The sequence below is a fragment of the Mesoplodon mirus genome (assembly GCF_964341445.2).
Source record: "Mesoplodon mirus genome assembly, chromosome: 3".
Taxonomy (NCBI): Eukaryota; Metazoa; Chordata; class Mammalia; order Artiodactyla; family Ziphiidae; genus Mesoplodon; species Mesoplodon mirus.
In genome coordinates, this window is record NC_138978.1 from 79,740,851 (window position 1) to 79,765,176 (window position 24,326).

General features: G+C 36.9%; 1 protein-coding gene across 1 annotated transcript in view; it reads left to right on the forward strand.

Moving 5' to 3' along the window:
* The window catches only part of CLCA2 (chloride channel accessory 2), a gene marked incomplete at its 5' end in the record, with an annotated part of 90,093 nt that overhangs the window by 34,171 nt on the left and 31,596 nt on the right, over positions 1 to 24,326 (forward strand). Inside the window, 4 exons of the mRNA XM_082612153.1 lie at positions 1,920 to 2,356; positions 17,441 to 17,638; positions 22,536 to 22,676; positions 22,847 to 22,994. Coding sequence (XP_082468279.1) covers positions 1,920 to 2,356; positions 17,441 to 17,638; positions 22,536 to 22,676; positions 22,847 to 22,994 — 924 coding nt within the window. The remainder of the gene's footprint in view (positions 1 to 1,919; positions 2,357 to 17,440; positions 17,639 to 22,535; positions 22,677 to 22,846; positions 22,995 to 24,326) is intronic.

Consider the following 24,326-nt stretch of genomic DNA (forward strand, 5'->3'; position numbering starts at 1 on the left):
TTTTTTCATTGCATTTCTTTTTCAATTTTAGGATTTCCATTTGCTTCCTTTTTAAAGTTTCCATATCTCTCCTCAAACTTTCCATCTCTTCATTCACTATATCCAGCTTGTCTTGTGTGTAGACCATTAACATACTCATCATGGTTATTTTAAGGTCCTTGTCTATTAATTTCAAACCTCAGTCATTTGTGACTGTTTTAATTTGCTGATATTTTTCTTGACTATATATCACATTTTCTGTTTCTTCACATGTCTAGTAACTTTTTATTGTATATTGGACATGTGGTAGTAAATTATAGACTCTGGACTTTGTTATATTCCCCTGAAGAGTTTTGAAATTTTCTAGTAGTTACCTTGGATCACGTGGAATTTGAGGAGACTTTGTTTTACTTTTGTCTAGAGTTTGTCTATTTCAGTTTTGCTCTTAATCCTAGGGCATATCCCTTAATTCTGGGACACAATCTTTTTTCCTAAGGCACAGCTTTTCTAGTGTATCTAGTGTTTTAATGGACATCTCAAGATATTTACCAAGCTCCTCTGATGTGGCAAGACTCACACTCCAAACTCTATATCTCCCTTGTGGTGGGCACTGGCATAAAACTCTGCTCCACTTTTCAGCTGTCTAGCTGTTGTTTTTCCCTTGAGCCCTTGATTTTTCACCCAGACATGTACAATTCAGAGGTCTTCCAATGATTTGAGAGAAGTTAATACACAGAGTTGGGGCTCATCCCTCTCTGGCTCCCTCAATTTTTAACCACTTGGAAATCCCACACTCAGTCCTCTGATTTTTAAAACCAAGAAGATAGTGGCTTTCTGTATCAGTTCCAGCTATCTGTACTGAAGTGGAAAGTGCCCTTGGAGGAAAAACTGTATAAACATGAATCAGTCCCAACCTAGTTCTCTTCTTTTATGAGTTGTAACTCCTCTGGTTCCTGTTTGTTTTTATTGCCCTTTCTTTCTTCAGAGTTTATACTTGTTACCTGCTGGTGAGTTAGTCCAATAGAAGCCACTCAACCATTACCAGAACTAAACTTTATCTTTGACTTAAGTTACAAATATTTTTGTCACTTAACATATATGTTTATATTTTGCTTAGGAGATTTTCCCCATGTAGAAAATTTTCATTTTATGTATATAAATTTATGGATTTTTATGTTTATCCTTGTGAATTTTGAGTCTTAATTAGAGGGTCCTTTTCCACTTCAAGTTTATAAAGAAATTCATTCATTGGTTCCTACTACTTAATAGTTTTTTTTACATCAAACTTTTTATTTAATTTGGAGTTTATCCTGAAGAATAAAGGTTTGCAGTATGGATCCTATTTTTTCCAGCTTTTTACCCAATTTTCATAACACCATTATCAAGAAATTTGTACTTTCTCCTATTAATTTGGGTTCTACCTCTATCATACACTAAATTCCTAAATGTATTTTGGTCTACTTTTATACATGAATCTATTCATGCACCAGAACTGCAGTTTTTCAGTTACTGAAGCATTACAGTGTTTTTACATCTGATAAAGTCAGTCCTTCCACTAAAAATTTGTTATTTTTTAACATTATATGGCTAATCTTGCTTATTTATTTTCTGTTGAAACTTTACAATAAGCTTGTTAAAATAGAAACTAGAGGCACTTTTAATAAAATCATGTAAAATTTACAAAATAACTTAGGGAAAAATAATATCTTTATTGTGTTGAATCTTGCTATTCAAAGACATAATAAAACTTTCCTCTTATTCAGGTTTTAGTATGAGTTCTTATGTAGTGTCTTAAAGTCTTTTTCACTTTCATATTTCTTGCTTTGTTTATTCATAGGTATTTTGACTTTTTTGTTGCTCTTGTCATTAAGCCATTTCTAATAAACTAGAAAGCTTACTCAAAATCACTTAACTTCCCATTTGTATTTTTTTAATTTCAGCCAACAGCTATGAAATAAGAGTGAGTAAAAGTCTACAGAATATTCAAGATGACTTTAACAATGCCATTTTAGTGAATACATCAAAGTTAAATCCTCAACAAGCTGGTACCAAGGAGATATTTACATTCTCATCAGAGCTTTTCACAAATGGACCTGAACATCAACTTGATGGAGAGACACAAAAAAGTCACAGAATTTATGTGGCAATACGAGCAGTAGATAGGAACTCCTTAAAGTCTGCTGTATCTAATGTTGCTCAGGCATCTCTGTTGATTCCCCCAAATTATACTCCTGTATTTGCCAGAGATTATCTTATATTGAAAGGAGTTTTGACAGCAATGGGTTTTATAGGAATCATTTGCCTCATCATAGCTGTAACACACTGTGTTTTAAACAGGAAAAAGAGAGCAGACAAGAAAGAGAATGAAACAAAATTATTATGAACAAATGTGCAGAGTACTTTCCTTCTTAAATATAAGACCCATGGCTTTTGCACTTTACAAGAACAAGCCAATAAAGTCAAATTAACATCAGATTATTAAAAATGCTTTGAGTTTTGTGTAGTATAGATCAGATTTTTACACGGTAAATAGACAAAAAAATCTTTTATAACACTAATGGAGGCAGAAGGGAATTAGAAAACTTTTAAGCTTTGGCTATGGACAAAAAAATAAAAGTTATTCTCTAAGGTAATGTGTTTAAAGGCAAAGGCAATGGCAAAATTGAATCAGAGTCAATAAAAGCTTGTCTTATTGAAGACAAAAAATAGCCCAAGTAGAGAAAAGGATGTTAGGCCTGAATTATATAGTATAACTATCTATGTGAAGCAATTGTTTAGTTGCTATGATTAATGTTTAATTTCCCTTTATCTGTTCAGAACAGGTTGCTTGTTAATGACTAAAGATCAAGCTGTATTTTACATATGAAGTGCCTATTGTAAAGTTCTTTACCTCTTTCCATTTGGTTAACTATATTACAGATAGATCCCACTGATAATGCACAAAGAGATGTTGGTTCACTATAAGACTTAACCTTAAAATGTAGGTATTATCCTTGTCCCCTGATACTGGTTTTATAACAGAGGCCTATTGAATTTATTGTTTATAACTTTCTACTCTCATCAAAGCAGCTTTCCAAGTTATTTGCCTTGGGTGGTAATGGTTATAGTTCTCATAAGACTTTAGGTAAAGAATGAAAGACGTAGTTCTGAGCTTATTTTAACACATATCAATACAATAGGCTATATAATTCTATTCAATTTCAAACAAGGAAGAGGTCACAGGGAGAGGCTGACCTTTGGAAATTTTTAACTGATTCTGTTTTTTTTGTTTAAATAAGACTCCAGGAATCCTTTTCCCACAAAGGGTGATTTACCTACAGGTGTTAACTTACAGGGGTGGAGGGTGACTAGAGAGAGGCAAGCACGTGTCACAAGGAAATAAAAATTATCTTTTATTTAATTTTGATCTTATTTTTTTAAAGATTACTGAGTAATAAAATCACATGCTTTGCATATTACGGAACTTAAAACTTTATTGGGTAAATACAAACAACAATGTGGAATAGAACTGCTTTATAACTAGGACCAACTAAGAATGACAATTAGATTAAGTTTTGGTGGGGTGGGGAGGGAATTGTGGGGAGTTGGAATAATAATGAAAAGAGAGCATGAAACCTTGAGGAAGAGACTCAGAGCAGTGCTGGGGAGTAAAATGACCAGCAAATACATCTACCTAGGCTGCCTCCTTGTTGTTCATACTACATCCCAGGTCTGGCCTGTAACATGCTGAGTCTGGTAGTGCCTAAATTTTCACAGATTGGAACTTCAAGTCCCCACTTGGCAGTCAGTCCCTCCTCCCTCTACTGCCACTGAGCCTGGTAGCATGGGATCTGCTTCTCTGTAGCTTCAATGGGCTGGTAAAATACTGAGATGGGGTGTGGTGGGCTTTAAGTCTTCAGATGTTTTCCTCATTTTATAGACAGGAAAATGGAGGATTAACAGAGTAATCTAAAGTGTTGTGCTGGCTAAAGGCACAGTATATAGGAGTAGAGTCAGGTTGTCATAATGCTCCTTCACTCTTGTCTATTTAAGAAGGTGTGGAAAGATGCCAGGGATTATGCCTAGAAATATTTAAATCTTCAAGGTTAATAAGCAGGAGAACAGGTCTAGGCTGAAGGAACAGGGCTTTTTTTTTCTTTTCCTCCAATTTTGTCAGTATAGAAATGAACAAATGGCTTTAAGTCCAGAAATCAGTAAATTGGAAGAGGTAAGACTGAGATTAAGGATGTTAAAGTGATAAACTAAAATATATTATAGCAGAGTTGAAAGGGTGATCTCATCAAGTGAATAGGGTAAACAAGCTTCAGTGATTGTGAGGGATTGAAGCATTAGACAACAAGAAATATGTGGTAAATGTGGGAAGATAACTGATTTTGAGACCCCAGAAATCGTCAATAGAACAGAGCCACTGGAAAGGAGGTGACATTGATCCTGAACAAATGATAAGGAATAGAAATAGACAAGAGTTGGGTCAAAGAGAACGAGGAACTGTGAAGCATTGGTCACTAGTGGAATACCACATGAATAGTGACATCACTGAAGATTTGATCCAAGATTGCAAGAGGAGGAAAAAATATGAGACAGATGCTCAGTTATCTGGTAGAGGAAAGAGAAGTCTAGGGATTGAAGGTGACACAGGCAAGTATTATTATTACCTTCACATGCCAGGATGGTTGTTGTTATCAGTATATAGAAATTTGTTCTGAAAATTGAGGACAATATCCTTTCCATTTTTACCCTATTCTTTTTATGGATAGTAAAAGAAAGTTAAATCTCAGTGGGAGAGAGAAGATTTTTAGGAGACGAATTCACTGAGCAGATTGCTGTTTATGTTTGCAGTGCTACCTGCTCCAAAAGTATGTTTGCACCTGCATGTTAGTACTAGAAAGTCTACCAAAAATTATTTTATTTGCTTTAGGCTTTGTCTTCTGCTATAATGTAATTATTTTGGAAGAGTTGGTTCCTAACTATATCATTTATTTAAAACAATGTGATCAATCCAATTGCACTAATAGCAGAGTTGCTCATATCAAACTAATCTTCTTGCTGATAATGGTAATAACTCTGGAAAAAATATAAAACACAGCTCTTTGAAGGCACTGGACACCAATAAAAGCAGTTAGAACCTGGAGGAGTTATGACCCTTGAAAAAAGGAAAGCAATCTAGGTGAGATCCACATTTAACCAGCTTTTCCCCCATAAGGCATTCCCAGTTTGCTCAGAGCATCTGGAAAGAGCTCAAGCAGAAAGCAGCTGTCTTACTGGGTTGAAAAGCCAGAAGTAAGAGTTCTGGGTTGCTAAAGCAGTGGAATATTGAGGGAGGAAATCCGAGGAAGGAAGTAACTACAAGAAGGAAGTTCCCAAATCTGCATCCTCTCAATCCTTGGATGAGTCCTAAACTGCAAAGGAATTTAATGGAAAATAAGAGCTTAGCACCTAAAAGAGCTGAACAGAGAGTTCAGCAACTGCCCAGTCCTGAGGAGAGAAAATTTAAGCTTCAACCTCACCCAAGTTTTTTTTTTTTTTGGTTTTAAATTTTTTTATTGAAGTATAACATATATACAGACATGCACAAACTGTAAGTGTACAGATCAATAAATTATCACAAGTGAACATTCTCTGGTAATTACACCAAAATCAAGAAAGAATATTTCCAGAATCTCAGAAACTTATATCTTAACCTCTTCCTGCAACTATCTCCTCCCCAATGTTTACCACAGAATGACTTTCTAGCACCATGGCTTAGTTTTTGCTTGTTTTGAACTTCAGATAAATTCAATCATTTGGTATGTATTCTTTTTTTCTTTTTTTTTTTTTGCGGTATGCGGGCCTCTCACTGTTGTGGCCTCTCCCGTTGTGGAGCACAGGCTCTGGATGCGCAGGCTCAGCGGCCATGGCTCATGGGCCCAGCCACTCTGTGGCATGTGGGATCTTCCCGGACCGGGGCATGAACCCGTGTCCCCTGCATCGGCAGGTGGACTCTCAACCACTGTGCCACCAGGGAAGCCTGGTATGTATTCTTTTGTGTCTGGCTCCTTTCATTCAACATTACATTAATGATATTCATCCACATTTTGTATACCAGTAGATCTTATTTTTTATTGCTGTATAATATTCCATTGCTTGGCTATACCAATATATTCATCCTTTCTAGTATTGATAGGCTTTTGAGTAATAGCCAATTTGGGATATAATGAATAATTCTCCTGTGAACATTTTGTTACATATCTATTGGTATTGTGATTTCATTTTCTAAATCAAAGATTAAAATTGGTTGCACCAAAATACAACCTCACCCAAGTTAGAGGGGGTGTTTGTGTTTCCACTGAAACTCCAGATTAGGGATAAGTATCATACCCACAGACTAAGTGTTATGCCCTAGAACCAAGGGCAAAACTGAAATAGATCTGCTCTGAAAAAGTCTAAAACCAAGTCTCTAGAGAATCAAGATTATATTCACCAATAATTAAACTATTGCTAGAACATAACTCAGAGAAAGATAACATAATACAAAGCCTCTACAACATATCATCCACTATATAATAAAACATTAATAGACATGCTGACAAGCAGGAAATGTGTCCCATAATTAATAAGAATAAAAATCTGTCAATAAAAGATGATCCATATTTGGAATTAGCAGATAATTAGTTTATAATAACATTATAAATAAGATAAAGAAATTACAGGAAAAGATAAATATAAGTGATGAATAGAGGAAGAAGTTCAGGAAAGATGTGAAAGTCTTTAAAATGAAGCAAGTGAGAATCCTAAAAATTGAAAAATACAATGTATGTAAAAAAATTTGTAATGGATAACAACAACAGACTGGTACTACAGAAGAAAGGATCATATGACTTGAAGATATGAAAATAGAAAGCATCTAAACTGAAGCATTTCATTAAAAGAAAAGAAAAAGCCCAAATGACCTGTGTGACATTACATGTAAATGATTCCCAGAAGTAGAGGGAGGGACGATAAGGCATAAAAATGTTCAAAGAAATATTGGATGAAATTTTTCCAAATTTGATTTAAACTACCAACCCACAGGTCTAAAATGCTCAGTGAACCTAAAATAGGATCTATACAAAGAAAATAACACCTAGGTATACCATAGGAAAGATGACTAACTACTCATCAGAAACAATTGAGGCCAGAAAACAATAAAATGAGAGAGTGTTAAAAGAAACCAACACAGAACTCTATATTGAGCAAAGATATCTTTAAAAATGTAGGCAGATAAATAAAAGCTGAAATAATTTTCACTAGCAAGAAGTACCAAAGAAATGTCTTTAAGCTGAAGGAAAATGATGTCTGGTGTAAATACAGATCTACAGCATGAAAGGAAGATCACTGGAAATGATAAATATTTAGGTAAATATAATACATTATTGGGTTTCTTTACTTAATGCCTTTAAAAAACAATAAATTATTTAAAGCAAAAATAAAAACAATGTATTATGGCATAAATAACATAAAGAAGTAAGATATATGACAATAAGAGCAGAATGGAAAGAAAGGTGACAAATGGAATTATCCTGTTTAAAGGTACTTACATCATACATATGATAGTAATTCAAGGTAGACATAAATTAAGGATGCATATTATAACCCCTTCTGGCACCTATTAGTAATAGGGAAGGGTATATCTAAAAGGCTAATAAATGTGATAAAATGGAACATTAAGACTACCTAATTAATACAAAAGAAGATAAGAGCAAGGAACAAAGAACAGAGGGGAATACAAAAAGCATATAGCAAGATGGTAGACTTAAAGCAGCTAAATTAGTAATTATATTAAATATAAATGGACTAAACTCTTCAACTAAAAAGAGATTTTCAGACTTGATAATAAAGCAAGACCCAACTATATGGAATTTACAACAGATGAACTTTAAATATAAATACATAGAAATTGAAAGTGGGAAAAGGGAAAGTGGTATATCATGCAAACACCAAGCATAAAAAAGCTGGTGTTAGTATATTATTATAGGACAGAATAGACCTTGAAAAAGGAGAGAAAAAGAGGAATCATTTCAACATAATAAAAAATTTCATCAAGAAGATATAGCAATCTTAAATGTGCATGTAGCTATTAATAGAGCTTCAAAATACCAGAAACAAAAACTGCCAGAATTAAGGGAGAAATAGACAAATCAACAAGCAAACTTGGAGATTTAAATCTCCCACTGTCAATCGTAGAGTAACTAGACAGAAAAATTCAGTAAGAATGGAGAATATGTGAACAACATTATAAACCAATTTGACCTTGACATTTAAAAATACTACAAGCAACTAGTGCAGAATACATATCATTTTTAAGTGCTTATGTTTATGCTAGGCATAAAACACATCCCAGTATACAGAGTCCAGAAATAGACTGACACACATATGGTCAATAGATTTTCCATAAAGGCATGTGCAAATCAATGGGTAGAGTCAAGTCAATGGGTAAAGAAGAGGTTTTTTTTTTAAATAAATGATGTTGGAATGACTAGACATATGTTTGGGAAAGCAATTTTACTCCTACCTTGTAAAAATATAAATTCATGATGGATCATAGATATAAATATGAGTTAAGATATAAACTTCTAGAAAAAATAAAAGAAAATATATTTACAACTATAGCGTAGAAAGATTTCTTAGAACAGAGAAAACACTAAGCATAAGAGAAAGTAATAAGTTGGACTGCATCAAAACTAAATATCTGTGCTAATCAAAGGGCACCATTAATAATAAAAAGTTTAGCTACAGTGGAAGAAAATATTCACAACAAATATATCTAACAAAGAAGTTATATTCAGAACATATAAAAATGTTATGAATCAGTAATAAAAAGACAAAGAACCCCAAAAAATGGGCAAAGGACTTAGACACTTGACAAAAGAGAATATATAAATAGCCAATAAACACATACAAAGGCAATCAACACCTGAAACTAATATTGTAAATCAACTATACTTCAATTTATAAAAAAGCAATCAACACCATCAGTAATCAACAAATTGAAAATGATACCTATAAATGAAATACATCTTCATTCCCACTAGAACAACTAAATTATATATTGGCACTAAGAAATGTTGACAAGGATGTGAAGCAGCTATAATTTTTTTATATTGGTGAGTGTGCAACAACTTTGGAATACTGCCTGGCAGTTTCTTAAAAGTTATGCATATATCTAAACCTTGACCCAGTAATTCCACTTCAAGAGAGATGCAAAGATATGTCCACCAAAAGGCTTGCTCAAGAATTTTTATAGCCGGGCTTCCCTGGTGGCGCAGTGGTTGAGAGTCCACCTGCTGATGCAGGGGACGCGGGTTCGTGCCCCGGTCCGGGAGGATCCCACGTGCCGCGGAGCGGCTGGGCCTGTGAGCCGTGGCCGCTGAGCCTGCGCGTCCAGAGCCTGTGCTCCGCAACGGGAGAGGCCACAGCGGTGAGAAGCCCGCATATCGAAAAAAAAAATTTTTTTTATAGCCACTTTATTCACAATAGCCCCAAGCTGTAAAAAAAAATGTTTCTATTAAAAGAATGGATAAAACAAAATTTTGCTATTTGTGTGAATCCACAATGGCACACCACCCAGCAACAAAAAGAAATGAACAACTAATACATGCAACAGCATACCTGAAATCTCAAAAGCATTATGTTGAGCTAAAGAAGTCAGACTCAAAAGAGCACAGACTGTATGATTCCATTTATTAAAAGTTCAAGAACAATACTAATCTCTGGATATAGAAATCATAATAGTGGCTGTCTCAGAGCAAACGTGTGAGCATTCACTGGAAAGCTTTCTGGAGCAATGAAAATGCTAGAGGGATTGATTGCAATAGTGATTGACTGGGTATGTATACCTTTGTCAAAATTCATTTACCTATTTGCACTTGATCTGTTCATTTTATTGCATTTACATGTTACATCAAAAGAAACACTATGAATGAATTTATCGTATCTTTCCCTTTTAGCAAGCAATGGTTCTAGACCAGGAGTAATTTTACTCTCTCAGGGGACATTTGGCAATGTCAGCTGGCTACTTTGATTATCATAGTTTGGGGTATGATCTAGTGGGTAGAGGCCAGGGATGCTGCTAAACATCCTACCTGGCACCAGACAGCCCCCACAACAAAGAATTAGCCAAAAATGTCAATAGTGCCAAGATTGAGAAACCTTGCCTTATAGGGAGGAAGAGAAAGGCATCATTCATAGGACATTTGACACCTGAATACAAGAAAAAGTGGCCTTAGTGAAGGGGAAAGGGGGAACAAAACTGAACCAGATTTAAATGAAGTAGAGAAGACAAAAAGAATAGAAAAAAATAGTTTAAATAAAGTGAAGATGGTCTATCTTAGAGGACTGAATTCATAAGGCTGGTAGAAAATCTAACTGATAAAAAATAAAGAAGGGGAATGGATATAAAGGTGGGAGGATGCTGCGTTATATGTTAAGATCTGTGTTACGATCTGTGAATGTAAAATACAGGGAAACAGGGAATAGAAGCAGAGGGCAAGTGAGATAAATCGTGGGCTGTGAAGAAATGAGAATCTGATTTAGTTTGCATTTACCATAGGAAGTAGAAAAAGCACAGCTCAGGCACAAAGAGAGAGACAAAATAAGATATGAAAGTTAGGGATACAATTATAGAGTACATGATGATAGAGAGACAAGTACTCAAAGGCACAGAAACAGAAGCTCATATGCATGGAGGTAATTAGAGCTGGTCCCCAAAGGTCAAAAGAAATGCATCCTTCCATAAATCCCTCCTGCACTTAGACTACACGGCTCTTATCAGCAAGATGATACACTGGATGGGTGGAGAGTGACCCAGATGGTGGCCAATTTTATTTCCCACTCCCTCTAAGCTACATGCTGCTAAGTCTTACCGAAAAGCTGCTTTCTGGGAACACTTGTCTCAAGGGCACAAGAAGGAGGAAGCTATTCAGTACAGTGGGCAATTGCTTTCCATAGAAAGATATCCTTGGCTTGTGAAATGGAAGCAATATAAATTAGTAAACATCCAAAAGGAACATTTAAAAAAGTGGTATAACCTTACATCACACCAGTATAGGAAAAAAGAAGCAAGAGCATGAAGAAGACAAAAGAAAAAGAAGAGTGTGAAATGGAAGAGTAAAGAAAAACTAGATTAGAAATTAAGAGTAGAAAAGACAGAACTACCACTCCAATGCTGACATGTTAGGATTTCCAAATGATAGGCTTTAGTTCAATATTTTAGTTTTATGTATAAATTTATTTCAATTACAAAAGTAATACATGCTATTATTAAAACTACAGCTGTTTAAGTAAGAAGTGATAAACAAAATAGATGTTAAACAAATAAGCTTATTTATTCCTTTATTAATGGACATTTGGGTAGTTCTACTTCCTGCTATTATAAAGTATGCTTTGAGGGACAAATTATATTACCCTTGTACATATACTCTTATGCACCTGTGTGAGTTGTTCTTTGTATATGTAATATCAGAAATGTATGACTACCTGTTTCCTTATGGCCTTATTACCATTACTAAAGGAGGTAATGAGCTAGGGGGTGGAAACCGGAGTCATATTGAAGTATTACATGGCAGAGAACTTAAAACTACCTCTTAAACATCAATATCCTACAAATATACCTTGGTCATTCTTACTTGATGCCATCTAATGCAAAACCCTGGCTTTCTCCATCTTGTTGGCTCCTCTCCAATTTTTCCCTTCAAGGCTAAGGTTTGGGTAAGTGGGAGTGAAGAAGAAGTGTAAAGGTAAGATACTTTACTGAATAAATTCCATGTGTCAGGCATTGTGCTACCTGTGTTATATTTGTTTTTTTTTAATTTTTCAATATTCAAAATACCAGTATACCATAGCTAATATCAATGAAAGTAGATTTGATGCAAGAGGTATTATTAGAGATAGAAAAGACATTTTGTGATGATAATTATCTAACAATCCTAAATTTGCCTGCACCAAGAACATAGCTTTAAAATACATAAAGCAGAAGTTGATAGAACTGAATAAAAGAAAAAGAAATAGACAAATTCACAAATATAATTGGAGATTTTAATACAACTCTCTCAGCAACTAAAAGAACAAGCAGCCAAGAAATTGGTAAGAAAAGAGACAATTTGAATAACATGATTAACTAACTTGGCCTAATATATATAAAACACTGTAACCCAACAACTACAGAGTAAATATTTTCCTTGAAAGCACATGGAACGTTTTATCAAAATAGACCATAAGCTGAGGCAAAAAATAAGACTCAACCAATTTCAAATGATTTAAATCTCAGAGTATGCTTTCTGACTCTAGTGCAATTAAACTAGAAATCTATAATAGATTAACTAGAGACTCCCCAAGTGTCTGGAAATTAAGCAACACACTTCTTTTTATATAGCCCATAAATAAATAAATTCAAGAATTTATTCTAGGAATGTAAGGGGGATTTAACATTGAAAACTCAATCAATGTAATTCCCCATATTAACAGAATAAAGAAAAGAATCACATGGTAATCTCAAGAGATGCATAAAAAGCACTTGATAAAATTCAAAACCTATTTATGATTTTTAAAAAAGAAAACTCTTAGCAAACTAGGAATACAAAGAAACTTTCTTAGTCTGATAAAGATATCTACAAAATATCTCTAGATAATATCATACTTAATGGCCAAATATAGGATGCTTTTTCACTTGGAACTGGGAACAAGAAAAAAGATACCCATTCTTTCCACCTGTATTCAACATTGTACTGGGGGGTCCTAGCTAGTGTAATAAGAGATATAAGATTGGAAAGGAAGAAGTAAACATGTTATTATTCACAGATGACATAATTATAAACACAAAATCCAAAAGAATCTACAAACTACCTGAAATAAATGAATTTAGCAAGATCCATGGATGAAAGGTCAGTACATAAAAATCTAATATATTTCTATATGCCAGCAATAAACAATCAGAAAATGAAATTTTATAAAAATACCATTTATAATAGCACCCCCAAACTTTTAAAAACCATGGAAATAAATTTAATGAAAGGTGCAAAAGACTTTTACCCTTAAAACTATAAAACATGGTTGAGATCAAGTAAATAAACTTAAAATGAAGAGATATGCCAGGTTCATGGATTGAAAGACTCAATATATAAAGAGGTCAATTATAAGGAGGTCAATTCTTTCCAAACTGATGTATAAATTTTTTTTTTTTAGGTAAGAAATGGACTTACTTAGAGAGATACACATTCCATAGAATGCAATCCATCTCAAAAAGGCAAGAATGACCTTGGGAGAAATAAATACACTCTACCGACAGAGTGTGGGCTATCTCAGAAGGCAAGAGGCCCCGAAATATGAGGTGGTTAGTTTTTACGGGCTGGGTAATTTCATAGGCTAATGAGTGGAGGATTATTCCAACTATTTTGGAGAAGGGGTGGAGATTTCCAGGAGCTGGGCCACCGCTCACTTTTTGGCCTTTTATGGTTGGCCTCAGAACTGTCATGGCACTGATGGGTGTGTCATTTAGCTAATGTATTACAATGAGTGTATAAATTTAATGCAATCTGGTCAAATCCAGGAGTTTTTTTCTGGTAGAATTTCCAAGCTGATCCTAAATTTTATATTTAAATGCAAAGGACTAAAAATAGCCAAAATAATCTTGAAGAAAAACAAATCTGGAGTGTTTACACTACCAGACATCAAGACTTACAAACCAGCAGTAACTAAGACAATATGGTATTGAGGAAAGCCTGGTCATATAGACCAATATAACAGAATAGAGTCCAGAAACAGACCTGCACACTTGCAGTCACCTCATTCACAACAAAAGCACAACTGTAATTCAGTGGGGGGAAATGATGGTCCTTTCAATAAATGATCTGCTTGTATTGCTATCCAGAGAGGAAAACAAAAGAAAAATCTTGAATTTTACCTCACACTATACACACAAAAATAATTTGAGATAGATCACAAACCTAATTGTGAAAGATAAGACAATAAAGCTCTAGAATAGAATATTGTATAACATCTTCACGAACTTGGGAAAGCTGTCTTAAATATGACCCCAAAAATGTTACCCATAAAATAAAAAATTAAATTGAATTCCATTAAAGTTAAGAACCTCTGTTCATCCAAGAGACCCATTAAGGCAAGCCACCTACTGGGAAAAGATATTTGCAATACATACATCCAATAAAGAACTCAATACCCAGAACATATAAAGAATTCCTCTAGATCAACAAGGAAAATACTAACCTGATTAAAAATTGGGCAAAAAGACTTGGACAGGCACTTCATAACAGAGGATATCCAAATGACCAGTAATTATATGAAAAGGTGTATAACAAAATTGGTCATCAGGGAAAATGCAAATTAAAATCACAGTACTATATGATTATACCCCATGCAGAGTGGATAAAATTGTAAAGAGCAGCAGTACCTGTACTGGTAGAAATGTGGATCAATACAACAATTTTGAAAAGTATTTGGCCGATCGACTATGGCTAGACATACGTATACCCTGTGACCCAGCAATTCCACTCTTGGTATGTACCCAACTGAAGTCAATGCTCATGTCTATGGCAGTGTTATTTAAAATAGCCCCAAACAGGAAATAATCCAAATGTTCATCAAAAGCAGTAAGTAAATTGTGGTATATTTTTACAAAGAAATACAATGGAAAAAGAACATATTACTGCTACACACAACAACATGGCTGAATTTCATGCAGAAAATGTTACGTGAAAGTAGCCAAACACAAGAGGGCATACTTATATTTCTGTTTATATAAAGTACACAAACAGGTAAAATTAATCAGCGTGGTGATGGAGTTCAGTATCGCAATTACCATTTGGAGGTTTTTGACTAGAAGGGAACACAACAAAGACTTCTGGGATGTTGGAAATACAAACTTTGGTGAAAGTTTGTCTCTCAGGTTGCTAACTCCCTGCACCTCTGGTTTGTGTCATTTGGCCCATCTGCACTGCCTCTGACAAAGTCGGATCCCAGGTGCCATGGGGTGATGCTTTATGTGAGCCAAAGCCTCTGTGAATCTGTTTAGGTTGAACTTGGGCACCAGAGAGAGTGGGGCTGCCACCACACCCTGTCCAGTGGAGGCCATGCTAAACTCCGCCCTCTCCCTGGGGAAGCAAAGAGCCAGTGGTGTTAGGAGATGAGGCGACCAAGGCAGCAGCAAGGACTCTCCATTGAGGGAGCAGCCAAGGCCCAGCCAGCAGGGAAGGCCACACAAAATATGAGGAGGCACCTAATCTTGATCTGTCATACCAGTGACCTCTGTCATAGGCACATGCACCAGACACAGCCCAGCAAGGGCAAGGCAACTAAAGGCTCAGACCCCTTAGTAAGGAAAGGTTGGGTTATACCAACAGGCAAAAAAGAACCAAACAAACACAGATCAGTCAAAATGCTGGCTAAAAATGAGGGAAATTGGTGATGAAGGAAGAAGGTATCTATAATGGCCTTGAGACCAGCTATAGCAGCAGGCACTGTGATTTATTTCAATAACTCTGTCACTTTGGGTATTTTAGGAGACTGCAATTGGCCAGCACTTCGAAGGAGATTCTATGAATGATTCTATGAGAGGGCTTGTACCCTCTCTCAGGGAAAAAGTGAGACAGCTTGTGCCCCTGCCCCCAATTCCAGTCTTAACTTATAATATTGGAGCTAGATAGAATGAAAGGACGTGAGTGGATCTGAGCAGTTCAAGAAGTAAATTGTATTGGACTCATCTTATTGAAGCTCCTCAGGGTTGTTTGGCCCCACCTGTCCACCTGACCCAATGGGCACTTGCTCCTCCTCAGTCACTACCTACTCCTTGTAGGCCCAAGTGGTTCTACTGCCAGAGGTCAACAGGCACCACCTGGAATCTTTGGCTCTTTATACACCACAGGGCATAGGATTTTCTTTCTAAGAAGCTGCTGAATGGGCTGGGTGACACAGCCAGAAGGGTGATCACCTGCAGGAGATCACCTGTAGGAGACGAGAAGGGGCCAAACACTTTTCCTTCCTCCTATAGCCCATTAGGAGACATCCCAGAAAGCAGGACAGGTGCACCTGCAGGGTGGCCTGCTGGGTCTGTTTACTATTCCAGAGCCAGCTTAGTAAGCACCTTTCATTGCTTCCCAGGCTTTCCTGAATCATTTCCCCTTTTTCTCACTCTCACTGTTCTGGGATTAAGCTTGCAAATCATTTTCACATAAGCTTGTCTTAGGCTCTCTTTTCTAGGGAACCCAGGAGAGACACATATAGTGGGGTGTGGGGTATGAGATATTTTAAAATGTAAAATTTTTTATGACATATGTATAATAAATGCATATATTTATTCAATAAGAATTGAATAAATTATTTTTATATAAAAGTATATTTAAATTATCTGGACAACTAATTTATCGTTGAGTACTTCCACTCTATTCCAACGCTTCACTTTTGATTGATTAAAGATTACATACTTAAGCAATAAGTACTGATTGTTAGCAACAAGTACCAATTTAATTTTTATGAGTGAGTGTCAAAGACAGACAAGATGAAATTGATGCTTACCGCTGTGTGAAGATCAAATGAAGTTATGGGATGAAGGGATATTTCAACTAATTTGAATATAGGACCAATTTGAATTGGTAGGCCAATTTGAGTTTTCATCTGAGATTTGGCAAACTTAAAAGAATCTATTCAGTAGCTGGCAGTCCACTATTCATGTTTCGAGAGACATTTAATTTCAGTAAAATAATTGAATGCTAATTTGAATTTTACTGGGCAGTAGAAGCTATGGAATAGTGAAATAGAGGTTTGATGAGGAAACTTGAGGGAGTTTCCCTTGCACAGTGAGATATAAATTTTATTTTTTCATTATAGAATATTCAATAATATCTAATGTGGCTTGCTAATGTTTCGGTGCAAGTAGATTGTCTAAGGGAGTAACGAGAGGTGCTGAGGTTACATAAAGATCGAAGACGATAAAAATAAAGACAACCATGAGGGATAACTGGATATACGGTTTATACTTAATGAATGCATACTGAATACGCAGAACAGTCAGGCCTCCACTGGGCAGGCAGGGGTTAGAGGGTGGAGTTGGGTGGGTCATTGTCCCTGGCTGGACAAACATTTGTAAGAAGTAAACATCTTTCAATGGCAAAGCTGCTTGTCAGCTGTGAGTCCTTCCAGGGAACCACATGTGGCTCCCCACCCTTGCTCCCAGGAAATGGCAAAGTTGAAGGCAAGGCTAATATACCTTTCAAAATAAAATATTTAAGAGTACACAAAATTTGAGATGAAATTATAGTTATCATAATGATAGCTATATTTACCATTCCTCATAGTGGTGACAAATCCAATAGTGAAACAATTTGGGGTCAAGGGGTTAAAGTCCTGTGATAAACCACCTCTGATAACTTGGAAAAATGGGCGTTTATATATCCATATATATAGGGGTAAGGAAAGATGCCTCCATAACTAACATTTTCCAAAGAGAGAACTCAAAGGGAGAGGTACAGCAATGGGGTCATTTAAGAATTCAGTTTTCATCTTGGTCCTTCACCTTCTGGAAAGGGTCCTGAGTGATTCACTCATTCAGCTGAATAATAATGGCTATGAAGGCATTGTCATTGCAGTTGACCCTAATGTGCCAGAAGATGAAACACTCATTCAACAAATAAAGGTAAGTCCTAAATGGTAATTAACCATGCTTTTTTGAAAAATTAAGCATAATATTGGGATAGAGGAAACGTGAGTTCTCTAATTCCAGCTGCGTGACACTGGCAAGTTTTTTTTTATACCTGTGTCTTCATTTCTTCAGCTATAAAATGGAAATAATAACACAACCATTATGATTCTTCTGAGAGATGAGACAATAAATGCAATGCACATAATTCAGAGCTTGATATATTGTTGCCACTTAATAAATGATCTCATTGAAAATTATTTAGTTCTGCAACCAGGCAGAGCCAACTACATTTGGCAGATATTGTGAGATGCACAGAGGGTAATTCCTTTGCCTGATTTTACCACTGGCTCATATCAGAGTCCCCTTTTATCCTCCTAATTGTAACCTGCTTCTCTGCAATTCTAATATAGGAGTCCAAGATGCAAATCTCTAACTTAAGAACAAGCCTGACCCTTACAGTGTGAGGAAACCCTGCATTTTCCCAGCCCCAATGCAAAGTGTCCTCTCGGGGCTGCTGAGCAGCATCACTTCACTTGTTGCTTTTTCTGTAGGGGAAGGAAAAATTAGGGAAGAGGACTCTTCCTCTCCAGGCAGAGGCATCTAACTGTTGTAAGATAGAGGGATTAGAGAGGTTTTGTACAACAACAAACAACAAAGAATAAGAGGGAAATGTCTTATAAAAGACCACCCTGGAAAGCGGCTGTAGCACGCCCAGAAGTGGTACTGCATAATGAACAGAAGTACTGGTCTATAAAATGGGGATAATAATAAGTATCTTCCTCACAGGGCTTTGTGAGGATTAACAATGCATGCATAAAAGGGAAGCTAGGTGAAAGGTATATGAGAACTCTGTACATCTTTTGCATATAATCTATTAAGTCTAAAATAATCTCAAAAACTTAGAAAAACTTTAAAAATGCATGCAGAGTGCCTGGTACACAGTAAGAGCTCAATAAATGGTAGGCAAGTCATCAGTCCCCAGGTCTACTTTTTTTTTTTTTTTTTTTTTTTTTTTTTTTGCGGTATGCGGGCCTCTCACTGTTGTGGCCTCTCCCGTTGCGGAGCACAGGCTCCGGATGCGCAGGCCCAGCGGCCATGGCTCACGGGCCCAGCCGCTCCGCGGCATATGGGATCCTCCCAGACCGGGGCACGAACCCGTATCCCCTGCATCGGCAGGCGGACTCTCAACCACTGCGCCACCAGGGAGGCCCCAGGTCTACTTTTAATCCCAGATAGAAAGGGCTCATCATTCCTCACCAAGCCAAAGGGACTGAGACTTGTTCCTGGGCAAAGTTCCTGAGTGTGAGCTCAGAAGTTAATAGTGCAAGGGCCTGAAGGGTCTCCTCGAAAGGTTCCTTGCTCTGAACAGGAGCAAACCCAGAAAGATGGAGTTTGGGGAGAGAACCATCTCTACCACCAAGAGGAGTTTGGGGCTGGAGAAGCACAGCAGTTGAGGGGGAGAGGAAGTTCACCTGCTTAAACCAGAAGACCATCAGATATTACTGCCATCAGTGAAAGGGAAATTCATGCCTTCTGAAATTTCTTAACAATCAGAAAACTTGGGTGAGTCTTTGCTTCTAAACTTAGGAATGGCATCAGAAAAAAATGAAATAGCCACTTGGATCAAGAGACTAGGAAAGTGTTGGAGGAAAATGTGACCAGTATGTTTCTGTCTCCGGCTGGACAGTCAGTTGTGCTCAGGGACATGTGGGAAGGAGCACATTAGCATCTCTAAGGACAATGGTAATTTGTATTTATATGGTGCTTTAGAGCAAAAGCAAAAGGACTTTCACCTCACTCTCTTTGGGGGTTCCTCCTGAGAAATATACTTCTCCCTACAATTATCAAATTGGTTTTTTGGTATGAGTCCTAAGTGAGTTGGGTATGAGAGAGGTTGGTTTCCATGTTTCTTTGTCACAGGAACACTTTTAAGGGCAATAGTGTGCTCAGAGTCCCTAACTGAGTAGTTAATAAAAGCGAGTCCCTATTTGATGTTCCAGACCTGCAGTCGAGGGACCTCACTGTGGGTTTTGCCACTTTCCTGGTCATCCCTCAGTCTCTGCTTTCTGGGGAAACTCTCCCCTGGTGTCCTTGTGTGAGCAGAAGCCTCTAAGTCAGCTCTTAAATATTGTACTTGCTTCAGCAGGGCAGTCCGAGTGTCTCTCCACCTACAATACCGGCGGGTGGCACTGCAGCAGTTCCATCCAGGGAGACTACACTCTCATCAGTATTGCATAAGCAGTGGGAGCACAGGTCATAAGATGAGGGAGTGAGAATCAGGGAGAAGTGTTTTCTCTCTCTCTCTCTCTCACGCACACACACACCACACAAGAAAGATAAACAACAGGAGTCGTTTGGGGCCTCCTCAATGTATGGGAGCCGAGTCATCTTTGGTCTTGGCGCTCCTGGACAGTTTGCCCCTCATTATAACCTCTTCACTCATTCATTTGTTCCTTAATCCAACAAATATTTACAGAGCATTTACATTATGTCAGGTACCAGGAATCCAGTGGTGAACAATATACTATCCTATCCTTAAGGAATTACCAGCCCATCCTATAAACTTCATCCTCAACATTCTTCAAACCCCAAAAGCTTAAGTGTCTTTTTGGATATGAGGTCACTTTCTCAAAATATGGAACAGATGCCAAAGCAAAGATTCATTATTAATGTTTCTGTTAAAACATAGAAGACATTTCATGCTGCTTAGTCGTCTTCCTAGGAGACACTGAAAATTTACATTTCACAAGTCAAATTGTAATATAATACTCTAACATAGGAAGTTTTATACCTACTTTTCAACTTTCTGGTGATATTGGCTCAGTATTTTTATTAAAAAAATTATAAAATGTTAAATTCTCCTAGCAATTATTTAAAATCTGGCTTTTTTTTGGAAGGAAATGCAAATCATTTGGAGAGCTTTTATAAAACTAGCAAGGCAACCATTATTATCACCATGTGAAAGGTTGGAAACTGAAGCTCAGAGAGACAAAATAAATTCCGCAAGTTTAACCCATTAGCAAGTAACAGAGCGGGATTCACCCCTGCATCAGTACCCAAGTACTATTTCCCCATACAGTGATGAACTGTTTCTGCTCCTAAGGCCAACCTCCTAGACATCGGAGCCTAGTCACTCTGGTCTATTCCAGCAAGCACTTTCCTCCAGCAATGATCCCTTTTTTCTCTTGCATTATCAGGGTTATTTTTCCATTAGCATATACATATAATAGTTACCATTAAAAAAACAAACTCCCTTGCCCTGTAGTCTTCCTTCATCTACTGCTTCATTTCTCAATTCCCTTTTAATTTGCAGAAAAACTTCTTGACCCTCTGTCTGTTTTCACTACCTCTGCTTCCTCACCTCCCACCCTCTTGAATTCACTCATATGGAGCTGTTGTCTCCATTCCACAAAATGGTTTACTCAGGTTGCCAAATTCATTGCTCATTTCTGAGTCCTCATCTTCCTTGATTGCTCAGCAGCATTCAACTCGGATGATCACTCTCTCCTTCCTGAAACACTCTCACCCTATGCCTTCTGATTTCCTTCCAGTGCACCAGCTGCTCCTTCTCAGTTTCCTTTGCTGGCTCTTCCTCTTCCCAATTCTGAATACTGGGGCTCCTGAAGCTCAGTCTTCAGGCCTCTTCTTCCCTTTGTCTACACTCACTTTTGTGTTTCTCAATGATTTTCAGCCCTAATAGACTCAATTTCCCTTTCTATAATAAATATCTTGTAATACCCTTTCTATCAATACTATCTTGTCATGATGCATCTCAGGGAATCTGCAGAGGCATTTATAATTTAATGCTACAGCTCTTTTGTTTTAGAGAAATAAATTTAGGCATAATGTGAAAAGAGATTATCTACCTATGCCACTTCCTTATATCTAACACTTAGTGCTATACTAAAAACAAGTACTATCATAACATTTAGTTAGCCCCCAAATTATTACACGAGTCAGCAGGTGTTGAAGTTGTATTCATTTTAATTTGAGTTTCTCTCCACTAACTACTTGGTGAGAGATATTGAGACTAATACTCTCTAGTTCTCAGTTTCTCCCTTAAAGGTTCACTGATCCTCAAAGGATCATATAGGGCCTCCCTGGTGGCGCAGTGGTTGAGAGTCCGCCTGCCGATGCAGGGGATACGGGTTCGTGCCCCGGTCTGGGAGGATCCCATATGCCGCGGAGCGGCTGGGCCCGTGAGCCATGGCCGCTGGGCCTGCGCGTCCGGAGCCTGTGCTCCGCAACGGGAGAGGCCACAACAGTGAGAGGCCCGCATACCGCAAAAAGAAAAAAAAAAAAAGGATCATATAAAATGAAACTAAGAGCTAATATTTGATAAGCACTTGTGCTAAGTAAACATGGTTTCAAATGCTTTCTTGACTTCATTTGATCCTCACAACAACCTTATGAGCTGGTCACTGTAATATTTTCCATTTTATAAATGAGGAAACTGAGGCTCAGGAGGGATCAAGGAAATTTCTTTTCTTTCTTTTTTTTTGGCCACACCACGAGGCTTGTGAGATTCTAGTACCACAACCGGGGACCAAACCCAGGGCCCAGCAGTGAAAGCACCGAGTCCTAACCACTGGACTGCCAGGGAACTCCCTCAAGGAAATGTCTGATGTCCCACCATAAGTGGTGCAGCTGGGATTAGTGTCTGCTTCTGGAGTCTTCACTGTCAACCATTACACTGTGACATAGAGCATGTGGTAAAAACTCTCAAAAAAGGCTAGCTATTATTATTAACAAAATAACCCCCTCTTCCAAGCTTGATAAATAGCTAGTTTTAGGAAATGTGAGATACAGATGTAAATTTGAATAATTGGTAATTTCATCTTTTTTTCTGTCATTAAATGCTCTTGTTTATGTTTCCCCCTCCCCCGACCAGGATATGGTGACCGAGGCATCTCCATATCTGTTTGAAGCTACAGAAAAAAGATTCTATTTCAAAAATGTTGCCATTTTGATTCCTCAAAATTGGAGCACAAAACCTGACTATGTGAAACCCAAACTTGAGACCTACAAAAATGTGAGAATATCAAGTTCTTTTTTCAAATTTGGTTTTCTTTTGTGACTCAGATTTTTTTCATCAAAATATTCTAGAATCAAATAAAATTGTTTCAGAATATGTTGGTGTGAAGTAAGGTCAATTCATTTGCTGAAATTTTGTAATGACGAAAACTTTTTCTTAAATTTCAGGCTGATGTTCTGGTTGCTGAACCTAACCCAACAGGTAATGATGGACCCTATACTGAGCATATGGGACGCTGTGGAGAAAAGGGTAATAAAATTTATCTGACTCCTGGGTTCCTAGCAGGAAAAAAGTTGCTTCAATATGGATCACAAGGTATGGGTAGAAATGAAATATTCTGCTATATTTCTCATAATTTAATAATTTTATGTTGCAAATGGATCAACAATAGCATTATCTTTCTGAGTAAGAACATAAAATAGACTATTATAGTATGTTTCTTTCATGTAAAACAGATGCCAAATAGTGCATTTCTCAGTTAGAAATTTATTTTTCTTCGTATTCTTCATATATATATGTGTAAATATAATATTTTTAATTTTCAGATTAGTATCAGATAATAACTCTAAAATAGTTTAATATGTAATGTTGGGTTTCTACTGCTCTGTGGGGAGACACCTGAACAAATTAAACCTCCTGCCTGCAATTCAGGTAGTGGCTACCAGATGGCAGAGATGCATAACGTTTTCAGACTTCAATGTGTGTTCATACTATAAACGGATTGTTAAAATGATTCTGACTCAGTAGGTGTGGGGTAGGACTCAAGAATCTGCATTTTAACAAGCTCCTAGGTGATGCTGATACTGCCTGACCTTGGACCTCATTTTGAGTATCAGACAGAATATCCTCTCTGTTCAGCTCTCAAACATATGTGACTAAAGAAAAAATCAAATTTTCCTTCACAAAATATCATTTAGCATTCACATATGAACCAAATAGAGCAATCTTTGGAGAAAAGATTAAAAGAAACCAGCAATGGCGTATATATAATATGTATACTTTCCAAGTATAATCAAGTGTGATCAGTATTAACTAATTAGGTTAACTAATAACTTGTACGAGGTTTCTTTACCATTTTGAAAAGATTAGAACAAATTTGATTTTCTTCATTTAAATAGGCAAGGCAGAGAAAACAAACAAGCAAACAAAATAGCGCTTGGTGCCTGCATTCCCCACCCCTAAATACCCTAGAGCACTTTTACAGACCTTATCAGAAAGAAGTGTCCAACAAAAACACCTCTTTGTTGTTCTTTTACACCTCCATAACACAAACAGAAAATTGCCAATGTATAGCTCAATAAATATGTATTGAACTGATTTACTTAGCTGCTCCAACCCACTCTTGGGCCCACTCCAGCCATCAAGGTCACCATATACAATGTCATTCCTTTATACTCTCTCCTTTCTGTACTATGACTCCACGCCTGCTACTTCACAATCTTCCCTTACTTTTAAGAGGCCATCAGTTGTTCCCTAGCACTGAGAACAATCTAAAATCCTTAATGTGAGATACTAGGGTTACTTAACATGCACCTCCTCACTTCACCTTCCAAAGTCAGCCTACCTGGGAATTTACATTCCAGAAAAACTGAGCTGTACATAAGTCACTAACATTCATCCAAATTTAACAAATACTAAGTATCTATT